The sequence below is a fragment of the Diabrotica undecimpunctata genome, chromosome 8 (genome assembly GCF_040954645.1).
Source record: "Diabrotica undecimpunctata isolate CICGRU chromosome 8, icDiaUnde3, whole genome shotgun sequence".
Lineage (NCBI taxonomy): Eukaryota > Metazoa > Arthropoda > Insecta > Coleoptera > Chrysomelidae > Diabrotica > Diabrotica undecimpunctata.
In genome coordinates this window covers 52,971,002-52,995,368 of record NC_092810.1, presented here as the reverse complement: position 1 = coordinate 52,995,368, position 24,367 = coordinate 52,971,002, and the positions used below count along the sequence as shown (strand labels likewise).

At 32.6% G+C, this 24,367-nt stretch overlaps 1 protein-coding gene across 1 annotated transcript in view; it reads right to left on the bottom strand.

Moving 5' to 3' along the window:
• LOC140448410 (ionotropic receptor 75a-like) overlaps positions 1 to 23,789 on the bottom strand; it is a 36,101-nt gene extending 12,312 nt beyond the window's left edge. Inside the window, exons 1-5 of the mRNA XM_072541493.1 lie at positions 23,491 to 23,789; positions 23,156 to 23,292; positions 12,373 to 12,543; positions 8,997 to 9,217; positions 5,151 to 5,362 (exon numbers count right to left, since the gene is read on the bottom strand). Coding sequence (XP_072397594.1) covers positions 5,151 to 5,362; positions 8,997 to 9,217; positions 12,373 to 12,543; positions 23,156 to 23,292; positions 23,491 to 23,763 — 1,014 coding nt within the window. The 5' untranslated portion in view covers positions 23,764 to 23,789. The remainder of the gene's footprint in view (positions 1 to 5,150; positions 5,363 to 8,996; positions 9,218 to 12,372; positions 12,544 to 23,155; positions 23,293 to 23,490) is intronic.
• Between the last annotated feature and the right edge of the window lie 578 nt (positions 23,790 to 24,367).

The following is a 24,367-nucleotide window of genomic DNA, read 5'->3' as shown; positions in this document are numbered from 1 at the left end:
ATTCCGAGAGAATTCTATTTAAGGTCACATGTTCCTTGTTGGCTCGCATTCGATAAATGGTATCACGAATTTCAAATTTTTCTCCATCTGGAATATCTTTCGTTTTCAACGATAGGCGAGTTTTTCGGTGATCTTCTTTCGGCCGTTTATTATTGTGATTTTGTAATACTCCTCTTAGTTTGGTTTCACTAATTCCTAGAGCATCACATACCCGTTGTTGAACAGACATTACCGATTTTAACACACGTCTAGGCATTTTTAAATATTTTCACCAAACATACAATGTCAACACTGGCAAGGAATCAATTCAACTGCAATATTGTAACAAATTTATACCTACCCTAATGGTATTTTAATGTATTTTAAAATATGACCAATAATGCAGTTTTTACCTAATTTTCTGGGAAGTCGTTTACTGCAACTGGTTATCAATGAGTCATTAGCATAATTTTGTTAATCCGAAACCCGCGTAAATATAGCGAACCGACTATACCATGAATTAAATTTCATCTAAAACAAACATCCTAGAATATTGTCAGCAACAATGTAATGTCAAATTAATTTAACTATATCTAAAGGGTTAATTTACCTGCTTATTTAGTGGCTTCACTCATGTATACCTAGTAAAAGCACTGATGATGTTAGTCAGCCAGATGTTTCGAAGCAATAGTTCGAAAGGGTTCTTTTATATTATTATATTTTTTATAAAGAATCCTTTAAATAAAATTTTTGTGATTTATGGTATACAACCGACTGCAGTAAATTAATTTTCCTTGTGGAACTTCGGTAAATATTCAGTTATTGTGATAAAAATTTTAAAGTGATTACGAAAAAAAAATGTTTATACCGGGTGAGTCATAACTATTGGGGCATAGACTAAGGACAGGTTATTTGGAGCAAAATATGGCTATTGGACCAAATATGCCTTAATAAAATGTTGCTGAGAAAAAAGATACGGGGTGTTAAAGTTAATTTTTGTTTTTCATTTTTTGCTAATAGTTTCCCTGTATATTTATAAATTGCTATCATAATTGGCACAGAGGCATAATCTTAGACAATAAATAGTATTTTATTTACAAATTTACGTTTTGTCATAGAGGGCGCCACGTGGATCATTACTAATGATCTAATTGAGTCTAAACTTTTTCTGATGAAACTTTTTAGTAATTTTTATTAGAAAATATGACGTAAACATCATTTTTACGTAAAATTGGTACTCTTGTTTAAACATGATAATTTCAACCGTTTTCGATAAAAACGCAGTCGAACTGCTCGAGTCTTAAAAAAGGATTTCAAATATTATTTCATTTATGAAAAGTATGCTTTGGACTGTCAGATAATTGTTGTTGGTAAATGTCATTTGTTCAGAGTAAATTATTTTTGATGTGACAGTGTAGTGTAATGTTGCATTTTTTTAAAGTAATCATTACTTTTTTTGATTGAAATGCCTCATCACAATAATTTTACTAATGAAGAAATGCGAGATATGATTTGCGTATACGCAGCCAGAAGGTATGGAATGTTATACGCAAACAGAAGGCAACCAAATCACAAAACTTTTGCAAGATTATATCGTAGTTTAGGTAAAACTGGGTCATTTCACACTAAAAATCGGGGTGGTCGACCGAAACAAATCACACCTAATCAAGAAGATGAACTTTTGGTTCGAGTAGATGAATATCCTGAAATAAGTTCACGACATCTATCAGCAGCAACAGGAGTAAGTCAGTCGTCTATTGTTAGAATTCTAAAAAAAGAGAACCTCCATCCTATCACTTCACTCCTGTTCAAAATTTACTTCCAACAGATCTTCCACGACGATTACAGTTTTGCCAACGTATTCTGAATAAACATCGCAATGACAGACACTTTATTAAGAATATTATGTTCACCGACAAAGCAACTTTTACCAGACGAGGGGTTTTTAATTGGAGAAAAAGTCATTATTGGGAAGAAGAAAACCCGCATGCTATTAAAGCTAGCCATTTTAAGCATGTGTTTAAATTGAATATTTGGTGTAGCATTACAGGCGACCAACTACTAGGGCCTTATGTTCTTCTTCCGAATTTAAATGGAGATTCTTATTTATTCTTTTGGGAAAATACTCTTAGTGATATTTTAGATGATCTGTCACTGAATGTAAGAAGAAAAATATGGTTTATGCAGGATGGAGCGCCACCTCATTTTTCATTAGCTGTTAGAAATCATCTTAATGACGTATTTCCTCAACGATGGATTGGCAGAGGCAGTGATTTTCAATGGCCACCAAGAAGTCCTGAGTACAACCCGCTAGATTTTTATTTTTGAGGACATATGAAGTCCTTAGTTTATGCCAATGAAATTAATACACGAGACAAACTTTGGAGATACATTCAAAATGCAGCTGATCTTAAAAGGGGACAGAATAACATTTTTTTTAACGTCCGAAAATCCTTTATAAAAAGAATTAGAAAAGGCATAGAAATCGGAGGAGACCATGTAGAACATTTGGTTTGAGTTTTTGTGAGTTCTTTTAAGTTAAAGTGTGTTTAGTTTTTATTTATCGTCAAAACGGAAACCTTACGATAGTTGCAACTTTGTTTATTAGTTTGGTATTTGATAGTGGAATTGTAAATAAAATACTATTTCTTGTCTAAGATTATGCCTCTGTGCCAATTTTGATAGCAATTTATAAATATACAAGGAAACTATTAGCAAAAAACGAAAAACAAAAATTAACTTTAACACCCTGTATCTTTTTTCTCAGCAAAATTTTATTAAGGCATATTTGGCCCAATAGCCATATTTTGGTCCAAATAACCTGTCCTTAGTCTATGTCCCAATAGTTATGACTCGCCCTGTATAGGAAGCGTGAAGTGGAGAATCTTTAAAGAAAACCGAAGCCTTTAAAATTGTGGTTAAAATTAATAACATGCTAAGAGGTAGAAATCGATAACTTCTGCGTAGGCCTTTACAGTGATTTTTTTTTTTGGAAATAGAGACCGAATGCGGACTTTGCTTCTGTGCAATTATGTAAGCTGGTTTTTTTAACAGATGTTACAAGCAACCTTAACACTATAAACATAGGTCCTCAAGAAAAAAATAAAGATGGTATCAGACATGGAGTGAATTGTAAATGGGTTCCGCAACAACTTAAATATATTCAAAATGACTTGTAATGTATCGTCATATTTCCCAAGCTTTCAACAATTAGTGATAGAGAACCAGTAGGAAACTATAGAATTTTTAGCTTTAAGTCCACTGCAGGATTGAAAGTGATAAGGAAGTTTTAACCAGAGTAGAAATTGCACGAAAAAACTTTATTAACTGGCTTTCTGTATTGTGCAGTAGAAGTCTGTCATTGACCACACTTTGAAGAATATTGAAGTGCTACGTCTGATCTGCTTCGTTCTATGGATGTGAAACCTGGACAACAAAAATTAAACACACACATCTCACGAACGCATGCTAGAGACCATGCACAGAGAGCGAGAATTGATCAACATAATCAAAACAAGAAAGGTACAATATTTCGACCATATAATGAAATGACCCAAATATTGCTTATTCCGGTTGATTATTCAGGCAAAATAGAAGGAAAACGCTAGGTCGAAAGAAAACAGCTGTTGTAATGTAAACAGCAAGGAAATAAAGAAGGAAAAATTAAGGGACAATTAGCCGAGTAAAGAGTAATAATTATTTAAGTAATTATTATATATTCCAAATTAATAAAGAATAAATTCGACACAGTTTAACGTATACATTTCAAATTAAAAACAAAACAATTGACCCAGTTTAACAGAAGCCTGAATGTTTAAAAAATTACGACACTTAGACCTTGTTGGAAATTAATACAAGGTAAGAATTGTTAAACAAGTGAGAAGAATTGAGCTGACTAAGAACTTTTACATAGCGTGATCCAGTTTAACACATGGAATACGTGACATAAAGAATCTAAGGTAGAAGTTGGCGATACATAAAAACGGAATGAAGTGGGTCAGAGAGGCAGTAGTAGCGCGGCGCCTGAAAGCCCCACGCGAGAGCGGCGTCAGTGGGAAGTGGTCACGCAGCAGCTCCACACCATAGTGTGGAGATCGGAAGGTACGCAGACAGTGGACGCGTTATTTAACTCGACGGGGTAGTGTGACGTATAAAGTGTCGGCAACTGGAGATTCGAAGGTACGAAATCTCAAATCCCGGTAGACTGGAGGCGTATTCCCTAGCTAGAGCCTAGATACGCAGAGGTAACTAAGATCTCTATATACTAACCCCACGTATATCTAATAGCACGGAAATTGTCTGACCTTTAATTCCTTGCTTGTCTCTTCTCGTCTCCCTTCGCCCCTGATCGAACATTTTGGTCATAACTGATATTTGTAATGTACAGTCTAGTTAATACATTGTAAATTCGAAATTTGTTTTGTTATTTCTAACCGTTACAGGTCGAGACTAGAAGAGATACACATTTCGCTATGCAGTGTCCCGGCTTCTAACGTAAGCCCATAGCCTCTCACTCTTTGCAGGACCTGAGACCAAGAAGTCCTTAATTCCTTCCTTTCCAAAAATTTCTCTACCCTCTTGTAAATCCGCGAGGGCGAAACCCGTCAGTTCAGACTAGTGGAGCCAGTAAGCCTTGCCCCGCTCGCAGGGATAAGTATCCCCTAAGAATTGTAGAGGCATTGATAAGGAGATTGAAACAGACGTCTTCTACAATGGTGACAGCATTTATCAGAGTGGAGACAATTCATTAGAGGGGTATATAAGATTTAATTACAGCTTCAATCCATAAATTTTCCTATATTATTAGACTGTCCTGGCTGCGTAACACTAGACAATGGATAGGTCGAACGGTCGAGGAATTGTTTCATCTAGTTGCCGATTAAGAAACATTTCATCAGCTTGTTAATACGACGATAGTCAACGCTTGAAAACAAGCACGGCTCACAAAGAAAGAGAAGTCCACACATCGAATAGCTAATAATTCATGATATACAAGAAAAGTAAAAAACTTAAGATTTTTCGTGCATTTTTTGACTTGCAACGACTTCGACAATAATGTCGAAAAAATTTTGACAAGACTAACCAACAAGTTTAAGATAAGTAAAATATAATAAATAATAAATAAATACATTATGCAAGTATATCTACTGAAAAATAGTTAATGTGTTTACTTTTAAATAATCCATGTCAAACAAAGTACTTTCACATCCAACCTCCATTCTAGAATTTAGTAGATCTTCCATGGACTTTATCAATGTTCTTGGTTTCATGAGTAAGCTGGAGACGATACTTGCAGAATAAAATTGATATGTCATTAAAGAACATATCAAAATAAAGAGAAAAGTTATTCTGCTTGAATTAAGAAACGGCATATTTAATATACCTAAAAAAATATAATATAAATTTAATATTTCTACGAAAATTTAAAGAAAGGAAATTCCTTTCTTTCTAAAAAATAATAATTGATCCCTTTAAGGAAAAGTATACAAAATAAAGGAATAAATTATTATTTTTTGTTCCAATGAATGTGTCTCGGCTGCAATGGCCATTGACACAAACAATATTGTGTAGAATAATTACAATAAGGACATATTATTAATTGCTACAGTTACTGCATAAGCTTTAAATAAGAACCTATGACTAACTACAGGTTTTGTCACTAAGTTATAAATTAAAAGTAAAGTAAATGAAAAACAAGGGGTTATATTCTGTGAAACAACTGAATGTCCTTTAAGAAAGTAATTATGTTACAAACTTAATCAGGTCTCTTCCCGAAAAATAAACTTGAAATAATCTGCTATGTAGACGACGCAATACTACTCTCTCAAAGTGAAGATGATTTGCAACATATGCTGCACCAACTTAATATAACCGCTAAAAAATACAACATGTTAATTTCTCCAACAAAGACAAAATGCGTGGTTATAACAGAAAATTTACTAAGATATAAATAGAAGGTGAAAGGTCAGATAATAGAACAAGTGATGGAGTTTAAATATCTGGGCATCACCTTATCTAGCTACGGAAAGCTCGAAACTGAAGTAGAAGATCAAGTGAATAGACCAAACAGAGCCGCAGGTTGACTGAATTAAACAATATGGAGAAATGTAAATATCGGGAAAAGAATGAAAGGAAGGATTAAAAAAACAGTCATCAGACCAATAATAACATACGCCACAAAAACACGACCTGGCACAGACAGGACAAAAAGGATGTTAGAAACAGCAGAGATGAAAAGACTTGGGAAAAATTTATGGGAAGATAATATGGGACAGAGCTAAAAGTACCGATATACGACATAGATGCAAGGTGAAGAATATCAAGAACTAAGTTAAAAATAGAAGAGTAGCATGGAACTATCATTTAAGCCAAATGACAACTGTCGAATCTCATGTAATGTACTCTTGATACTGTTGTTGCATGAACATTTGCTTTATGTCATTACGGATTTGAATATGTTGAGCTTTTGAGTATTTTCTGTTTACGCAAGAAGCTTGTTTGGCCACTTGGTTTGCTTTTTCATTACCAGGGATGCCGATATGGGATGGTAGCCAGATGATAGTAACATTTACAACTGAAGAAGGGAGTATACCGTAAGTCCTCTAAATTTCTTAAACTAAGGCATGCTGAGTGTATAGACCTTTTATCAAATGTAGTGACGAGAGGGAGTATGTACATATTGCTTGGTTCTTATCATCTGATTTTGGATTTTTAAAAGCTTCGCATAGAGTTCTCCAGTGTATACGCCGCATAAATTCAGTCAAAAAAATGATTCTGTTATCTCATCACATGTGGTAACGGCACATCCAACTGCTTACCTTTTGGAGGTAGCTGTATATAAATTTTTTTGGAATTGGTTCCTGTGTATGATTTCTTCAAAGCGTTGCCTTATAAAAATGCTTGAGGTTTCGTGTTTACTTTATGCTAAAAGGGAAGTGATTGACTGTGGGATTGGTCTATTTCAGGGAGTATCCGGGATTGAAAAAAGATGTGTTTTAGTAAGGTCGATGGTTTTTCTTGGTTAATTTCTAGATGTCTATTATTCATTGGATCCTTTGCGGGATTTCCGGAGGCGACGTTAAGGTAATTAAGCAATAGACTGGATTGGATGGATTTGGAAGACACATCTCGTCGGATCCAGAGAGGCGGTTTATTAGCCTCGCAATAAAGGCTGTCGTGGGACTAGATTTGAAAGCGCCTAAGCAAAGACGAATTAACGTGTTATGCACAAAGTTCAGTACCATTAAGTCAGATTTTGATGCAGACATGTATATGAAGCTGCCATATTACAGTTTTTAGCGAATTAAAACTCTATAGTAAGATGCTTTCATCCACACACCATGTGTACTGTGACAGTGCCTTGATGATATTGAGTCCCTTCATTGTCTGGATACAGTCTGGATAATTGCTGAGTATGCCAATCATGTTATAAAGATTAAGCAGTGTTGAGAGACTGGAGTGAGATAAATGTTTGATGAATATAATTGCGATATTGTCTAGTTTAGCGGCGAAGTTTGTACAAGAAGCTAGTACAGGTGTTAATTCTTCTTGTGTAAAACGTAGTTTGCTAGCGTCAATGTCGTGTCTACTAATTTGAGGAGCAAGAGGAATTTGTACATGTTAATCATTTGGACTTTTAATCTGTTCGAGTTCAGACCTAAATTTTCATGCAAAATTTTTAGTCATGATTTGAGTAATTGTTTGGTTATCTGTTATAACTTTTCCAGTTACTAATATTGCTAGAATTTTTGATGGAGTAATATAACCTTTCATTTGTCTCATTTTTGCCCAAACTTGAGATGGTGGATTATCACTAGTAAGTGTAGAAACAAAATTTTGCCAGGAATCTTTTTTGTTTTTTAAGGAGATATTTCGCTTTGGCTCTACGCTTTTTAAACCAGATCAGATTTTCTTGACTTCTGCTCTTTATTGGGGGCAATTTTGCGTTGAAGTTCAGTTAGTTTACATTTTGATTTCCACTATGAAATTACTTTTTTTAGAGGGGCATATGGTAATATTTTAAATGATTTTCTGCAGCCATAATAATGCAGTTATTAAGGGAAGTTATCGCCTATATATTTAAATTGTTGGAGTAATAAAAGATGATTTTCAGAGCTAGTTTAAAAGTTAATCCAGTCCGCTGTAGCAATATTCCTTGTAATAATAGTGGAAATATTTTATTGATATTTGTTTTGACTATCGGGAGGTGGTTACTATCATACAAGCTATATAAAATATGCCATGAAAGGTAATCGGCAAACTTAAGATCAGGTATGCTTGGATGGAGAGAAGAGTAAGTTCGTGATGCAATGTTAAAATATGTACTAGCTCCACTATTCATTAGACAAGCATTATTGCAACTTAATACGGTCTTTACGGTTTTTCCTCTACCAAATGTTTTCTTAGTCTCTATTAAGTTGTAATTAGGTAAAACTCTTGTAAATCTATTCTTGATTGTTTTATCTTCTAGTGAGGGGTATATTTTTGTGATTGAACATGTTGACTAAATTGTTGTGCGTTGAGAGTGTAACCGTATTTTCTATTTAGTTTGGTGGTGCGGTATTGTTTGCTGTTGGGGTAGCAGATATAGGTTCAGTTGGAGACGTTTGTTCATTTGGGAGAGGATTACTAGGGGAATTTTGAACCACTTAGTTTTTATTTGTGGATATATTTATTTTCTATTGATTTTAAACGAGTTTATAGTAGCAGTTAAAACATACGTTTTGAATTTGTTGCCAAATGTTTTGCACATATTCAACTGCTACGCACATCGAGCTACGGATGTGCGTAGCAGTTGAAACTCTTTTCCTACTTTTATACTACAGAAAACACCATGCTAGAGGTAAATGCTGTGATGTCTGTTGCAGTTACAGGCATGCTGAATGCCTGTAACTAGTTACAGGCACGAGTAGTACAAGCAAAATTTTAGGGTATGAAGAGTATTACTTTTTTTATTTTCTCATTATTAAAATAAAATAAATCTTTAGAATCCAAATTATTTTCAAATACCTATTTACCTTGTTGAGCGAAAACGGATATAGTATTTATTATAGCGTCGCTCCAGTTTATGGCATTCCGATTATAAATACTACTTTCTTCGTGGTATAAAGCAACCATTAAAATTAATATAGCAAAAGCTGAAAGTGAAACCAAACAAATCCATACAGTTGTTGTAAACGGTTTAGTGAACATATCTATAGAATTTAATCTTTTTGGATCCCTAAAGATAAATGCAGATCTGAAATAATGAAATCAAATATCACTAATAATATTTTAAAGAATACAAAATAACATAATATATTATCTTATAAATATAATATTAACTGTTAAAAGGCTAGATTTTTTCTATGTTTTTATAAAATATGAAAGTATTTATTTATCAATCATATATGGTTAGGCTTGAAATGAGCAATAAAATAAGATTAAATATATGCTATAAAAATAGAATTCACTATTCACTCACACATACTCATCTGAAAAAGATCCCCAAATTTTATAAAATCAGGTAAAATGTACCGTGGATTTGATTTAAGATTAGGTTACAACCCACTCGTAGGAAGATTAAAAATTCAATTAAAGAAGGTGGTGCATCAAACTAAATACCATGTGCGAAGATGAAGGTGTGTTTGTCCTTACACCTCGTCCTGATGCATTTGTTTCGCGCACTTGTCATAGGTGGCTGGTTTTTCCCTTGGGAAACAAGTTTTATCCTTAGGGAAATGGGTTCACTTTTCTATACTTTTATAAAGGGTCGCCCAGAAACCTGGGACAAATGAAAGTTTCGCAAATAACATTTTTAACAAGTCTATTTCAACACTTACAACTACGTATTTTGTATGCCGATAACTTGCCTATGACAGCTGATTTACGGAATTTAGTTGTCTTGAATTTATGTGCAGAAAAAACTAGAGAACTTGTCGATCATGCGATAGACACTAGACGTATATTAAGGATCTATTTACTATTTTTTTTTATATACAAATAAGTGACATGTGTAAAGTACATAATATCGTCAGATGGAGACGCCAACGAAGACGAGAATAAATAGCTGGCAGTCAACATCGCAAATACTGCTAAATCAGACCGGAAATAATAGTATTTAAGACATAACAAACTAAGAAGAGGGTATCGAAAGTGGGAATTGCCATGATCATTGCCCAACTTCTTAGAGGAGATGGCTCAAATTTAGAATTTATGTAATAAAATCAGCAAACGATATTAAAAACAAAGCAAAACTAAAAATGAAAAGACTGGTTTAATAAGAAAAATGAATATTGTATCTTACAAAGGCATAAGGCTAAACAGAAAAATTTAGGTGAAAACACAACAGAAAATAAAAAAAAAAAACTACAAAAGATTAAGTAACGAATTAAGTCTATCCGTGTTAAAAAAAAGGGGGAAATATATAAAATATATAAAATATTAAAGGAAAAAGCAAAAATTCGATAAACAAGGACGTCCTTCTAGTAGAAGATAGGAAGTAGTCAAGTAGAAGGTATTTGGAATAAGTGGAGAAATTTTTAATTTGCCAACATGCGAGGGGCTTCAAATGAAATAATACAACCAGATGAGTGATTACTACTGATATATTATTCTGTATGCCCATATTATTATATAAATGTTTATATAAAACATGTTTTCTTATTTTTACATCCTTGAAAAATGTGTATTTTTCAAAACCCCCAAAAATCCACAAAAGTAAAAAAGAAAAAAAAACATATGTAATGCTAAAATTCACCACTTTTTATGCAAACTGATTAAAACACATTAATCTCATGATTTTATTACAAAAGCACAACAGGTTTTTTTTTAATATTTCATGAAATAAGGTTTTTTCTAATTTCTCAACCTTTTATAAAAATGGAATTATGGGGTTTCTGAAATATGTAATTCAAATAATTACCAGGGTTCCTAAAAAAAAGGTTATCCTCAGTCCCAGTCCCATTATCTCCAGAAAAACTTCTTCATAATACTGAAAATGAACTTCCTGAGGAATATTTTGATAGTTAAGAATAAATCCCCATGAAATACCGCAGCTAACAACTGCAAGCCAAAAACGCTAATTAAGAGGCGTTTCTAGTATGGCTGGTAACAGCTTGTCTGGCTTACCAACAATTCCTCTTGAGCTCCTTAATACAATACGCTACCTTCTGAACCCCAACTTTCTAGCACTTCAACACCAAAAACACCATATGCACATCACCCTGACGTTTACCACACACCCCTGGCTTCACGAAAAAAAAAATGGAGCACGCTCCCTTGAAGAGGCAAAAGCCTAATCAAGGTAAAAACATTGTCTATCTACCTTGGAAAGCTCGAATCGGGCACTCGTTTTTACTGATGTATAGTCTGTTGTTATGCTCCACACTCGCAATTAGGACTCTGCCACATTCCTCATAAGTGAGGACTGGTTTCGCTCCTTCCGCGACTGATTGGAACTTTATTTTAAAAGGATCCATGTTTTGCAAAATAAATCTAAGTCAGGGTAGGTGTTGGATTTCCATAAGAGCCTACTATTTGGATTTCGCCAAATTCCGCCAAGCAGTTAAACACGTTTCAGAATCGCTACTTTATGTCTGAGAGAAATTTGGAGGATTTATATACCATATTTTCCGCATAAGTTTGATTATTATTGTTGATATTTGGGGTTCTGTGTGACTTAAAACTGATAAAAAATAAAAGTGGTAACATTTTACGCATCCATTGATTATGCATATTATCTGACTAAAGACCGTATCTACTTTATAGACATGAAGACTGTTGATCCACAATGAAGAGAATACACACGGCAAAGGTTCGGAGCATTAGTTCTGCTCACCGGGTTGATATGATTATATTTTGCAGAAGATTATTCCGAATGTTCAACTTTACTGCTCAATTTTTAAAGATTTTTTAAACGAAAATGTGCGGTCCAAAACTTCACATAAATATTTTGGAGTAATATTAAATGGAAATGGAACCAGGGCGTAAATTGCATAAAAGTCACAAGTGAGCAAATTCTAAATGCAACCAGTAATAGAAAAAGCGTATAAATTTAATGTTAAAACATATTTATGATTTTTTAATTTTACATATTTATTCATATTTTGTTAAAATCTTCCATTCGTTTCCGTAAACGATCTTCATTCTATTTGCCATGTCTTGTTTCATACATTTCTGGACATTGACTACCACTTTTTCTTTTACTAATCCTTAACTACTATTATTGACATCAGCAGTTACTGCAAAACTTTAATTTATTTCAACTAAGATTATGTATCTTCCCCAACCATTTGTGAAAGAACATAAAAACTAAGCCAGATCTGTTATGATGACTAAAAACTACAGATGCACAATATTATTAAAAAAGATTATAATATGTAAAAATAGTAGGTATAGCTGACATGATGGTACCTTAACATCCAAGTTAGTCCTCCATACTGTACAAATTTAGCACGATCAGCACGTAGTATTAGTGGAGAATTTCCATAATCGATTTCTCTACTTGATAACGCACCTACCATTCCATCAAAAGTACCATCTGGTCTTAGGTATCCCCAAGTTTTTACCAAAATATCTTTTTTCCTTAAAAATGGATAACAAACAAATATTAGGATAAACCAGTGAAAGAGAAAGTTTTATAGGACAAAAATGTATCAAGTTTTAATTGGCGACATTAGAAATTCTGTATAGTTGGCACAAAAAGCGTAAATAATTAGGGACATGTATTGAATTTAATTTAATTTAATTATATTTACTTTTATTTAATTTTATTTATTTTTATTTAATTTTATTTAATTTAACAGAAATTCACGTACCAATCTTCAGTGTTCTAGAAGTAGTTCTAGCAACAAGAGTTATCGTAGATAGATAGATTTTAACGACATAATTTCAAAAAAACCTGTCAAGAAGAAAATTATAACACACTACTACAATCAAAGGATATGCAAATATCATAAAAGATCTGAATACAAAAACAACAACAAAACTATTTAGTAAATTAATATTTAATAGAAAGAAAAATTATTACACAAGCTTTATTATCTAATATTAATTCAGTAAATAATATCGAATCACAACAAACAAGTTCATCATCTTCCATACTTAAATCAGGCACAATTAGAACTAGCAAAATTTTAAAATCACCCACATTTGATGGTCACACAGTATGGGAAAATCGTTTTCAATTCGAAGCTGCAATTAAAAAAGAAATAGCAACTGCCCGGGTACTGCGGCGTACTGCGACTGAGGACAGACAGTAATCATGTTCAAGCTTTAAGGACAAAATATAGCCATCTAAAGCAGGTTTTCCAAAGTCAGCTGAAAGTTCAATATTAAAAGCATAACGAAAGGCTGCAGGAATATGAGGCCGATATAAAAATATTATTGCATTTCGTGTACCTAAAATAATTTTAGAAGCTTATTCCAGACAAGAAGAGAAGAACCAAATAATGAGGTGAGAAGGTCATTCAAATCGACATTTAGTAACCCGTCATATAGTCGTTTTAGAAATACTAGCAGATATATGTATTCAAAAAATCTATTTCCCACAATTGACCACAATCTGGAGAAACAAATACCTTACAACGGAAACGAAAACCAGGATATATGAATCAACAATAAGACCGATAATGACGTACACAGCGAAAACAAGAGCAGATACGGCGAAAACACAAAGACTACTGGAAACAACAGAAATAAAAGTCTTACAAAAAATAACAAACCAAAATCTAAGAGACAGAGTAAGAAGTAAGGAAATACGAGCGAGATGTGGAATAGAGGAAATAAACGCGTGGACAAAAAGAAGAAAAGTGAAATGGAATCAACACATCGAAAGAATGACAGAAAATAGAAGAGTACGAATAGCAAGAGACAAATCGCCACATGGAAGAAGATCATTGGGACGACCGAGGAAAAGATGGTCAGACAACGTCAATTGAGGCTAAAAATCGAAGTAAAACAGGCATTAAGCCTATGTATAAAGTAGGAAGAAGAAGAAGAAGAAGACCACAGAAGTGAAAAAGATACTCTGGGATATAAAGTTGCACATCTGAGGGAGCAACTAGCAATTAGCAAAAATGAAATAAAAAATATTAAGAAAGCAGGTTCCAAGTCAGTGTCAGCTTAAAGAAAACGAGAATGTAACCGAAAATGTAAATCTCCCGAAGACCAAACGTATACAGGAGAAAGATAATGATCAGACTTCCCTGAAAAATCTTAAAAAGAGTCAAAAAAAGGTAATAATTTTAAAGTTATATAAGGATGACTCAAAAATAAAGTAAGACCTGTATTCCTGTAGGACCTGTAGACCTGTAGGAATCCCTGTATCTTTCTAATGGTCTATTATATCGAAAATGGGAAAGTCCCGATGGAGTCGTAGGTACAGTTTAACAAGTAGTGCTACCAAAATCAGGCGTTAAAATAGTGTTGAAAGAATACTTTAGCTAATATGTATTGGTGAGTTTGGTACAGATTTTACTAGATTAATTGTCGCGACATGTAGAAGATTGGTGTAAGAAATGTAATTTATGTAACGGTAGAAAATGCCCTAGAACAAGAAGTAATGGTAAAATTCCACAATATCTTTTCGAAGCGCTTTTTGAACGACTTGCAGTGAATATTCTCGGTTCACTTCCGATGACAGAAGGAGGAAACAAGTACTTAATAGTCGGAATGGATTATTTTTCAAAATGGCCTAAAATTGCACTCCTTTCTAATCAACAAGCAACTCCAGTAGCAGCAGCATTCATAACACACGTCGTATTATTATATCGAGTTCCTTTAGAGTTACATTCTGGTAAAGAACGAAATTTGTATTAAGAGAACTCGCACTACGCCTCCCTATCATTAACCAAACAGAATGGCCGAAAGACATAATTGAACTTTTTGTCAATATCTTTCAACGTTTATGGCTGATAATCAAAAAGATTGGGATAGTTTAAATCCTCAATTCCTGTTAGCCTATAGAAGTTCTGAACATGAAACAATCGGTTATTCTCCACCATAACCAAGGGTTAGTTGTTTATTATTTATTGGACTCCTTGATACTATCATAAATTTGGTCTTATCTGTGTTGATGTCATTTGAATGCATTCCCTATTTATTGCATCTAGTAAAGTTTGTAGTTCTTCTATACTCTCAGCCATAATTACCGTGTCATCTGTAAATCTCATGATGTTTACAATTTCTCCACCAATTCTTAACCCCTGTTTTCCTTTCCCATAAGGCTTTTCTGAATATGACCTGTGAGTACACGTTGAAAAGCGTCGTAGACAAGAAGACGCATCCTTGTTATATATATATATATATATATATATATATTATATATATATATATATATATATATATATATATATATATATGTGGTTGACAGTAGTAATAACACTTGTAATTGAGTTTTTAAGTTTATAGTTGTCACAAGTAATGAGTATTATGAGTACATAAAGTATTGTAGACAAGTTTGTGTTTAAATAACTTTATTTTCAAGAAGTGTAACGATATATACAGGGTGTTTCAAAAAGGTATGTCATAGATTAAATGACGCATTCCGGGGACAAAAATAAATTGATTGAGTCCAACTTACCTTAGTACAAAAGTGTACACAAAAAAGTTAAGTTACAAAATAAAAATTGTTTTTTTGCATTATCTCCCAAACTACCTGACATTTTGTAATAAAAATGGACACGTTACTTTCTTGTTCTGAAAGCATTTTTAATACCAAAGAAAAACAACAAAATTAAAACGCACAGAAAAATTTTAAGGGGGGTGTGCAGCCCTAAATCCCACCCTAAACTTTTAAGTACGTTCAAATCAAATGAATTTTGTGGCATCATTAGTTTAACACATTATTTTTAAAACTTTTTTGCCTTCTATTACTTTTTCGAAAAACTAGTATTTTACTAGTTGGCCATAAAATTACAATTAGTTTCTACGGATACAATAATTACAAATAGTTCCATCAATAAATAGTCAATAATTTTAAGCTATCATTTATTGTGTGAATAAGATTAATATTACAAATTTTAATATTACAATCGCTTACACATTTCAGAAAATGGCAAATATGCATTTAACTTTGGGTAAGTTGGAACAGATTAAATTATGATTTCAATAAACTATCCGAAATATCGTAGGTGAATGTCAAGGAAATAGGGCAGCAGCTGCAATGCGTTATGCAGTAAAATACCCCAATCGAAATACACCCTATAGACGATTATTTTTAACCATTGATCGTCATTTACGGGAAACGGGTACATTCCAACCGCAAGTTGCTGGCAATAGTGATCGTCCAATAATGGATGCAACTGATGAAGACATTTAAGAAATCATTGCAGAAGTCCCTAGAACAAGTACAAGGGTAATAGCTGCTCAACTAAATGTTCCTCACGTAAGGATTTGAAGGCGTGTGAAGGATCAGCTGCTTAAACCCTATCACTTAAGAACGGCTCAAGAGTTATTGGTTGAAGATTATCCTAAAAGGATTGGATTTTGCAATTGGTTGTTAATGGAAAACACTCGAAATGTGAATTTTATTAGAAATAATTTGTTTGCCGACGAGGCTACCTTCAGTAGAAATGGAATAGCAAACCATCATAACGAGCACATATGGGCCGACGAAAATCCTCACGCCAAATAAACGACCCATCACCACAGGACTTTCAAAGTTAATGTTTGGACAGAAACTCTGGATAACAATCTAATAGGCCCAGTATTTCTTCCCAACAATTTAAATGGTGATAATTATTTGCAGTTCTTGTCAAACGATTTACAAGAGTATTTTAAAGAATTGAATATTGCAATAAGGCAAAATATGTGGTTTCTACAAGATGGTGTTCCACCGCATTACAGTAATGAAGCCCGGGAATACCTTTGCAGGTAGTATCCTGGTCGGTGGATTGAAAAGGGTCGTGACCGTGACGCACCTATTTCTTGGCCACCCAGAAGTCTAGGTCTTAACCACATGGACTTTTGCTTTTGGGGGTTTATGAAAGAGAGAGTGTATTCTGTAACAATAGAGGACGAACAACAATTGATGGTTAGAATAATTGAAGCTGCAAATCAATTTCGTTAGAAAAATATGATTTTTCAGCGCATTCGGTTTTCCTTATTAAAACGATACCGAACGTGGATTGAAGAAAATGGGGGTCATTTTGAACATTTATTGTAATGTCATATCTATAGAGGTTATAGACATTTTTTGTACTTGTTAATTCATTTAAGCCATTTATTTAGTTGCACGTAATTTTTTAAAGGTTAATGAAAAGAGCCGTAACTCAATAAAAGCTGTTTTTTGAAAAAAGTAATAAGAAGCAAAAAATTTTTAAAAATAATCTTCTTCTTCTTCTTCCTACTTTATAAATAGGCTTAATGCCTGTTTTACTTCGGTTTTTAGCCTCAATTGACGTTGTCTGACCATATTTTCCTCGGTCGTCCCAATGATCTTCTTCCATTTGGCGATTTGTCTCTTGCTATTCGTACTATTCTATTTTCTGTCATTCTTTCGATATGTTGATTCCATTCCACTTTTCTTCTTTTGGTCTACGCGTTTATTTCCTCTATACCACATCTCGCTCGTATTTCCTCACTTCTTACTCTGTCTCATGAGTTTGGTTTGTTATTTTTCGTAAGACTTTTATTTCTGTTGTTTCCAGTAGTCTTTGTGTTTTCGCCGTATCTGCTCTTGTTTCGGCTATGTACGTCATTATCGGTCTTATTGTTGATTTTATCCTGGTTTTCGTTTCCGTTGTGAGGTATTTTTTTCTCCATATTGTGTTGTTGAGACATCCTGCTGCTCTGTTTGCCATGTTCATTTCTGTGGCTAGAAGGCAAAATGGGATAACTCTCATTTGGAAGTTTTTCACTACAGACATTTTTAGTTCATATGGTCTTTTTGTTACCTTATAGACGTAATATTAGTAACGTTTGTATATTTTTAGAACCGACTTACATTCTGTTAGATATATTTAAGTGTTTTTTCTTAAATTAATATCTATGTGTCAAATATTTTGATAAATTAAAAAAAATATTTTAGGATATTTATTATTTTTAATTATTTCAAGAAAGCATAAGGAGATAAGTCAAGTTATAGTTGAAATGCACATAAAATCATCTTGGTAAAGGGGGATATGTAGATTTATACCCTTATGCTTGGTAGTAACTTGGCTAACATTATATGTGCACTGTAGTGTTAACTGCAGTTATTTCTACTTACAACGGGCAACGACAATAAAGCAAAGAAAATATTTTGTTCTGGATATAGCATTGACAGAATAAGAAATAAAACGTAAATTTTTTCAAAAAGTAAACACAAAATAAAAACACATATTTTATATAATACGAAAAGAATAGCTTTCGCAGAAAGAAAAAAAATTAGATGAACACAAATATTTTTCGGAAGCTGTTTCTTTAAAATAATAAATTCCACAAATATTTATTTTAGAATATTTTATTAAAAATCGTCATCATTAAAATAATTATCTATGTCTGGATCTGTATCAGCAGTATTATCCAGATCTTGTAAATTTCGTGGGATTTGGGCAAGTCCACGATAAAATTCTCTTGCACTTTCATCAACTAACTCAATAAGGTCTGAAAGATCGCTTACTTTTTTTTCACTTATTTTTCTTAGCTTATCATACAAATTATCTAAAGTAATGTTCTTGTTATCGATAAGTGTATCTTTTTTTTTTGTCTTCTAAAATTTATTTCTTGAAATGGCTCATATTTCTGAAGCGATGTTTTAAAATTAATAATGCCAAATTCCTTAGTGTATCTTAGCCATTTCATATTTCTCCAGCAAATTTCAGTCTTATTGTCTCTCTTCTTTCTCTTTATTAACATTCCTTTGAATAAATTTTTAAAATAAAAAAAAAGAATTGGGGTACGTTCAACTACCGTAAACTTATTTTTTTCTGTTTGGTTTGTTTCCTCTGTTTTTTGTTTTTGTTTAGCGGTAGTTGTACATTTTGTTCCTGCAGATCTTACTAAGTTATATCAATCTCTAGGTACATGGATAGGAAATGGGCATTTTTTATTAAATCATTCTATTGTTCCGTGATCTACGTCACACTCCATGTGAGTATGGCCAGGCACTAAAAATTTTTGATCAATTACCTTTTATTATTTTGACTTAATAAAAGCGTAAACATTGCTGCCACAATTGAGTTTTTATTTTATCCGTCACAAGTATCACTGTATAAAATGACGTGCTCTATTTCAGAAGGTAAATTAGCAAAACTCTTAAATAAACAAGAAGCAATTTCGTTGGCACCTCATCCCGTGATTCCTTCATGACACATAATGAGTGGAGACCTTTGCAAAACAATCATTAATTGTTAAGTTATACGTATTTAATTGTCGTTTGTAAAACACGGTATTAGTTTGTAAGTAAGGAGTAGGAAAAACCTGTTGTAAGTCAAATACAAATATTTTTTCACTTTTGCTGTTTATACATTTTAATTTGTCTAATCTCTTTGACTCGTAAGCAGTTTCAGCTTCTATATGATGATCTGCTAATAAACTCTTATACTTTTTCCTTGCATCAGCTGTCTTACTGATATTAATATGATTGTGAAAAATATCACAATTTATACAGGTATCGTTGCTTGGTTTTTTAAACTTTAAGCCTAATTTATCGATTGTTTGAGAGTAAACTTTATAAGAAACCGGTTCAGATGTTATGTCCTGAGTATACAATTGATACATTTTAGTTTTTATTAATTCTGCTACTATACAGCGTTCCACGTTAAGAAAATAACATTAGGCTTATGGAGATCAGTGTTGCCAAAACTCTCAGGAATGCGGTTTACTAGATTGTCGATATATTTTTCGAATTTCCATTTTCAATTAACATTTAACTGTAAAGTCAGAATAACAACTGAAGAACCACAAAGCCTTATTATCATTATGTAGTCTCAGAGAACGACATAAAATCGCTGACATACGTACACCGTATTATTTTAAGTTGCAATTAGTAATTAACTATACAAAAACTTAATTCACTACAAGATAAACCTTCCAATAGACCTAAATTGTATTATTTTTTCAGGAAATAATGATATCCTTTATGTACTTCATCAACACATCATAAACTGTAAACTAAAACTGTAAAATTACTAACCAATTTTGTATACAATTCTGCGAAAGAAACTAAACGTAAAGCACACAAAGAGGGCTGAAACCTCCGAGGGGATGAACCGGGTTGATGCCCTAGCGCGGAAAAAAAAAAAAAAATATATATATATATATATATATATATATATATATATATATATATATATATATATATATATATAAACACCTTACACATTTTATTTATTACTAACAAAACAAATGAATACATCATGCTCAGGTCTGATACTATGAAACATTTTACACAAATTAATGATTCAATCTAACATAGTCTGGCTAATTGGTTCTCGCCAAAGCCATAAATTCCACGGAAAAAAAAAAAAATTAGTAATTAGATATATGCATTCCAAGCGGTCCGTTTATTTGCTTTTAAATCTGTGTATGATTTAACTAAGCAATATTTTCTACTGATTTCTATGATTCATGGTATATGATATTCTTACCGAAAAACAAATAAACTGTCGTTACTATAATTAAAATAAGATAAAATAAAATAATCTTTTGTAAATACTATTTATTTAATTAAAATCATTTTCCGTACTTTTCATCTCTTGTTTCGAATGGGCACTTTTGGTCAATTACGTTAAAAAACATTGATTTAATTCATGTCTGTGAAAACGAAAATACAAATAATTATACAACCCTGAACCGTGCTTGTGTTCATCGTGGCATCGCTGCGCTTCTATCGTCCATAATAAATACATGGCCCTATCTCCGCAATGTTATTTTCTTAACTTGGAACGCTCTATAGATACTTTTTACTAGTATGTTTTCGTGAGTAGTGAGACTCATAGACAGGGAATTTTGATATGTGGCTATAGACGAGTTCCATTCTAGATTCAGAAAGTTAGTTTTTTTGGTTGATGCCTGCCTTTGCCATCAGCCATAGGAATACCACAGTTGGATGACATTTTCTTTTTTGTAACAGTTTCTATAAATTTATTGCTTTCGTCAAAAATAGCACAAAAACATACTTTGCAGCATTGGATTTCTATAAAATATGTAAAATACTTTTCCCTATTTTTTGAAGGTTTATCAGTATCACTTCTGTTAGTAGTAATCTTCTTGTCAGAAGTTTGAATTATTGAGGCAATACAACTTGCCCCTCTATCGTAGTTGCCCATTCCCCAGTAATTTTAAAACAAAGATAATCTATGTTCATCAAATATTTTTTTTACACTTTCTTCTACAATCTCGCAGAGACCGTGACTGCCTAGCTTTATTGCATTTCCTTTGTTTGTTTTATATCCTTTACCAGTATTTCGTAAAACCTGTCTATTTTTTCTTTTTCCTACTTTTTCTTTCAATATTTTGTGCATTGGTTGGCCATGTTCTTCATTGTTTTTAAAATTTGGTTCATCTGAGCCATTTTTCTACTGTTCGGTGTCAGAATCACTATGGTGGTCTTCTTGAATGTGATCATAGGCCGGGTCTTTTACGCTGTCGTCTGAGTCAAAATCTTGCTGTACATTTTCTTTTACTAAAAAAATATGGAATCTAGGGATCAATAATCAACAATTATACCACACGTGGACGAATAATAATTGTTATTTCGAGTTGCCATCGTAGTGAACGTTCCTTGATAAAATTTGCGTGTGCTCTCTTCACAATCTAGACAAGTACTGACAAGAAACTGATACGAATATGATTTGCGTGAACACCGCATTCTTGCAAAAAGGGATAACTTTGTATATCCTACCAATACTTTCATATATATTTCTTCTATCACATTCCGGCAAAAGGGGATATCTTGATTTAATGCCTTTTACTAGCACACATTTCGAATAATTCTCAAGTTAACATGACTTAAATCGTTTTGCTTCTCAGTTAATCTCATAATGTTAGAAAATATGTGCACATACACCATTTTACTAGTAATTACTATTTTGCTCTCCAGAACATATCTTGAGTTATATCCTTAAAACAGTCGTAACGATTAAATTGTAGCCAAGTTACTCCTTTTTGATCAATAATAATATTTTAATTAGTAAACTTTCACTTAACTCTCTTTACTAAGATTGTGAAGAATCAAAAATGCTGTCGAATGGTATACATAACACTATTTTGCAAAAAATCGACTTATCCCCTTTTGCCTTCCAGCCACAGATTTGTTTTTGTACTTTTTCTTCCACTTTTCCGTAGCTTGACAGTTTTATTCCCAAGTATTCAGCTTCCATCACTTGTTCTATTATTTTGTTATTTACGACTAGTTTACATCGTCTCGGTTCCGCTGATATCACTATCGTTTTAGTTTTCTCTGTTGAGATCTCCATATTGTATATGAGCGCCGTATCTTTAATTAATTCTTTAATTAATCTTTGTAGGTCATCTTCATTTTCGGCTGTTATTATGGCGTCGTCGGCGTAGCATATTATCCTTATTTCCTTTTCTCCCATTCTATATCCTCTTCTTTTTTTAACTTTCTTTATGATTTCGTCCATTATCATATTAAATATTAATGGGCTCAGCGAATCTTCTTGTCTAATACCAGTTTCATATTTGATAGGATGCGATAGTTTTCCTTTACATCTTACCATAGCTATTTTATTTTTATATATATTCTCAATGGTTTTTACTAAATCCATTAATATTCCCTTTTCATATAATAAATGTATCGAGTCCCGAATTCTCACTCTATCAAACGCTTTCTTCAAATCTATCAGACACATATATGCTCGTTTGTTGTATTTAAAAATAATGTGTTAAACTAATGATGCTACAAAATTCATTTGATTTGAACGTACTCAAAAGTTTGTGGGGATGTAGGGCTGCACACGCCCCTTAAAATTTTTCTGTGCACTTAGATTTTGTTGTTTCTTTTGTATGAAAAATGCTTTCAGAACAAGAAAGTAACCTGTCCATTTTTATTACAAAATGTCAAGTAGTTGAGGAGATAATGCAAAACAACAATTTTTATTTTGTTACTTCAAAGGGTAACCTTTTTTGAGTACAGTTTTATACAAAAGTTAGTTGGATTTAATCAATTTATTCTTGTCGCTGGAATGCGCGTTTTAATGTATGACATACCTTTTTGAAAGTATTTTACTTACACTAATAGTATACTTACGTATAATTGTAATAATCAGCACAATATCCTAAAATTTGATACTGAAACTTGTTGAAATTTTTTATTTTAAGATCCAAGACATTTACACTTTTGTTTTGAAAATATTCTTCCAACGGTCCTTCAAAATTAAATGGCGCCTGTAACAATTTATACCGTATACTGTATACTATTTGGTAATCAGTAATGTTTACTCAAACATAGCAAACATCATAATATCACAAAAATCTCAAATTAAAATAAATTCCTTCTTTGATTATATAATTTGCTTTATTGCTTGCTATTAATGAAAGCAAAACAAACATAAAAAAAATAAATAGAGCTAAACAAAAACTTACCACTAACATAGATTTTAGTGTAATCCCAGTTAAATTTCGTCTTAACCAATATTTATACTCTTGATCTTTTTTGAATCCGCCCACTGTGCTATTATAAAATCCTATATTTCTTCGCTTTAGTTGTCCTCCCTTCATAGATGCTGGATTATACATATCTTCTAGTTTATAAATATTTAGACCATTTTCAAATAATTTATATAATATAATAATGTCAGAATTAACGTAGAACTCGACATTTTCGAAAAAATTGGTAAAAAGCAAATTCCTTGTCATAATTAACCAATGGTATTTCACATGAAAGTAATAGTTTTTTCCACACTAAAATTACCAAATAGAATTTTTATTTAAACATAAATTCCTAATACACACAACCAAACTTATATGGAATCACCCAGTATTTCTTACCAATAATAAGAAATATATGACAAATTTTTTGCTGATAAGAAATAAAGGTTTTTGTTGAAAATACGATTTATAATTGATAAAATTTGATCAAGTACACACTGAAAAATTTTAATATTTGTGTCAAGTTGTAAAACCGAGACGTCAGAGTGAAGTTAAGTTTGTGTTTAAAAAAGGTAAAATGCCCTACGTAGGTTTGTGAGATGTTCAGAGGGGAAGAATTGTTGCTCTTTTTGAGCAGGGAATGTCACAAAGGCAAATTTCAGCTACGCTACACGTCTCGCAGAGCGTTGTTTCAAAAACATATGCAAGATTTTTAGAATTGGGTAGACTCAAGAACAGGCTGAGATTAAGTCGTCGTAGAGTAACTAGTAATCGACAAGACCGGTTTTTAGGTCAAATAGCTAGAAGAAATCCAACCTCTTCTCATCCGGAGCTCCAAAGGCAACTTTTGCAGACTACAGGAATTAACATT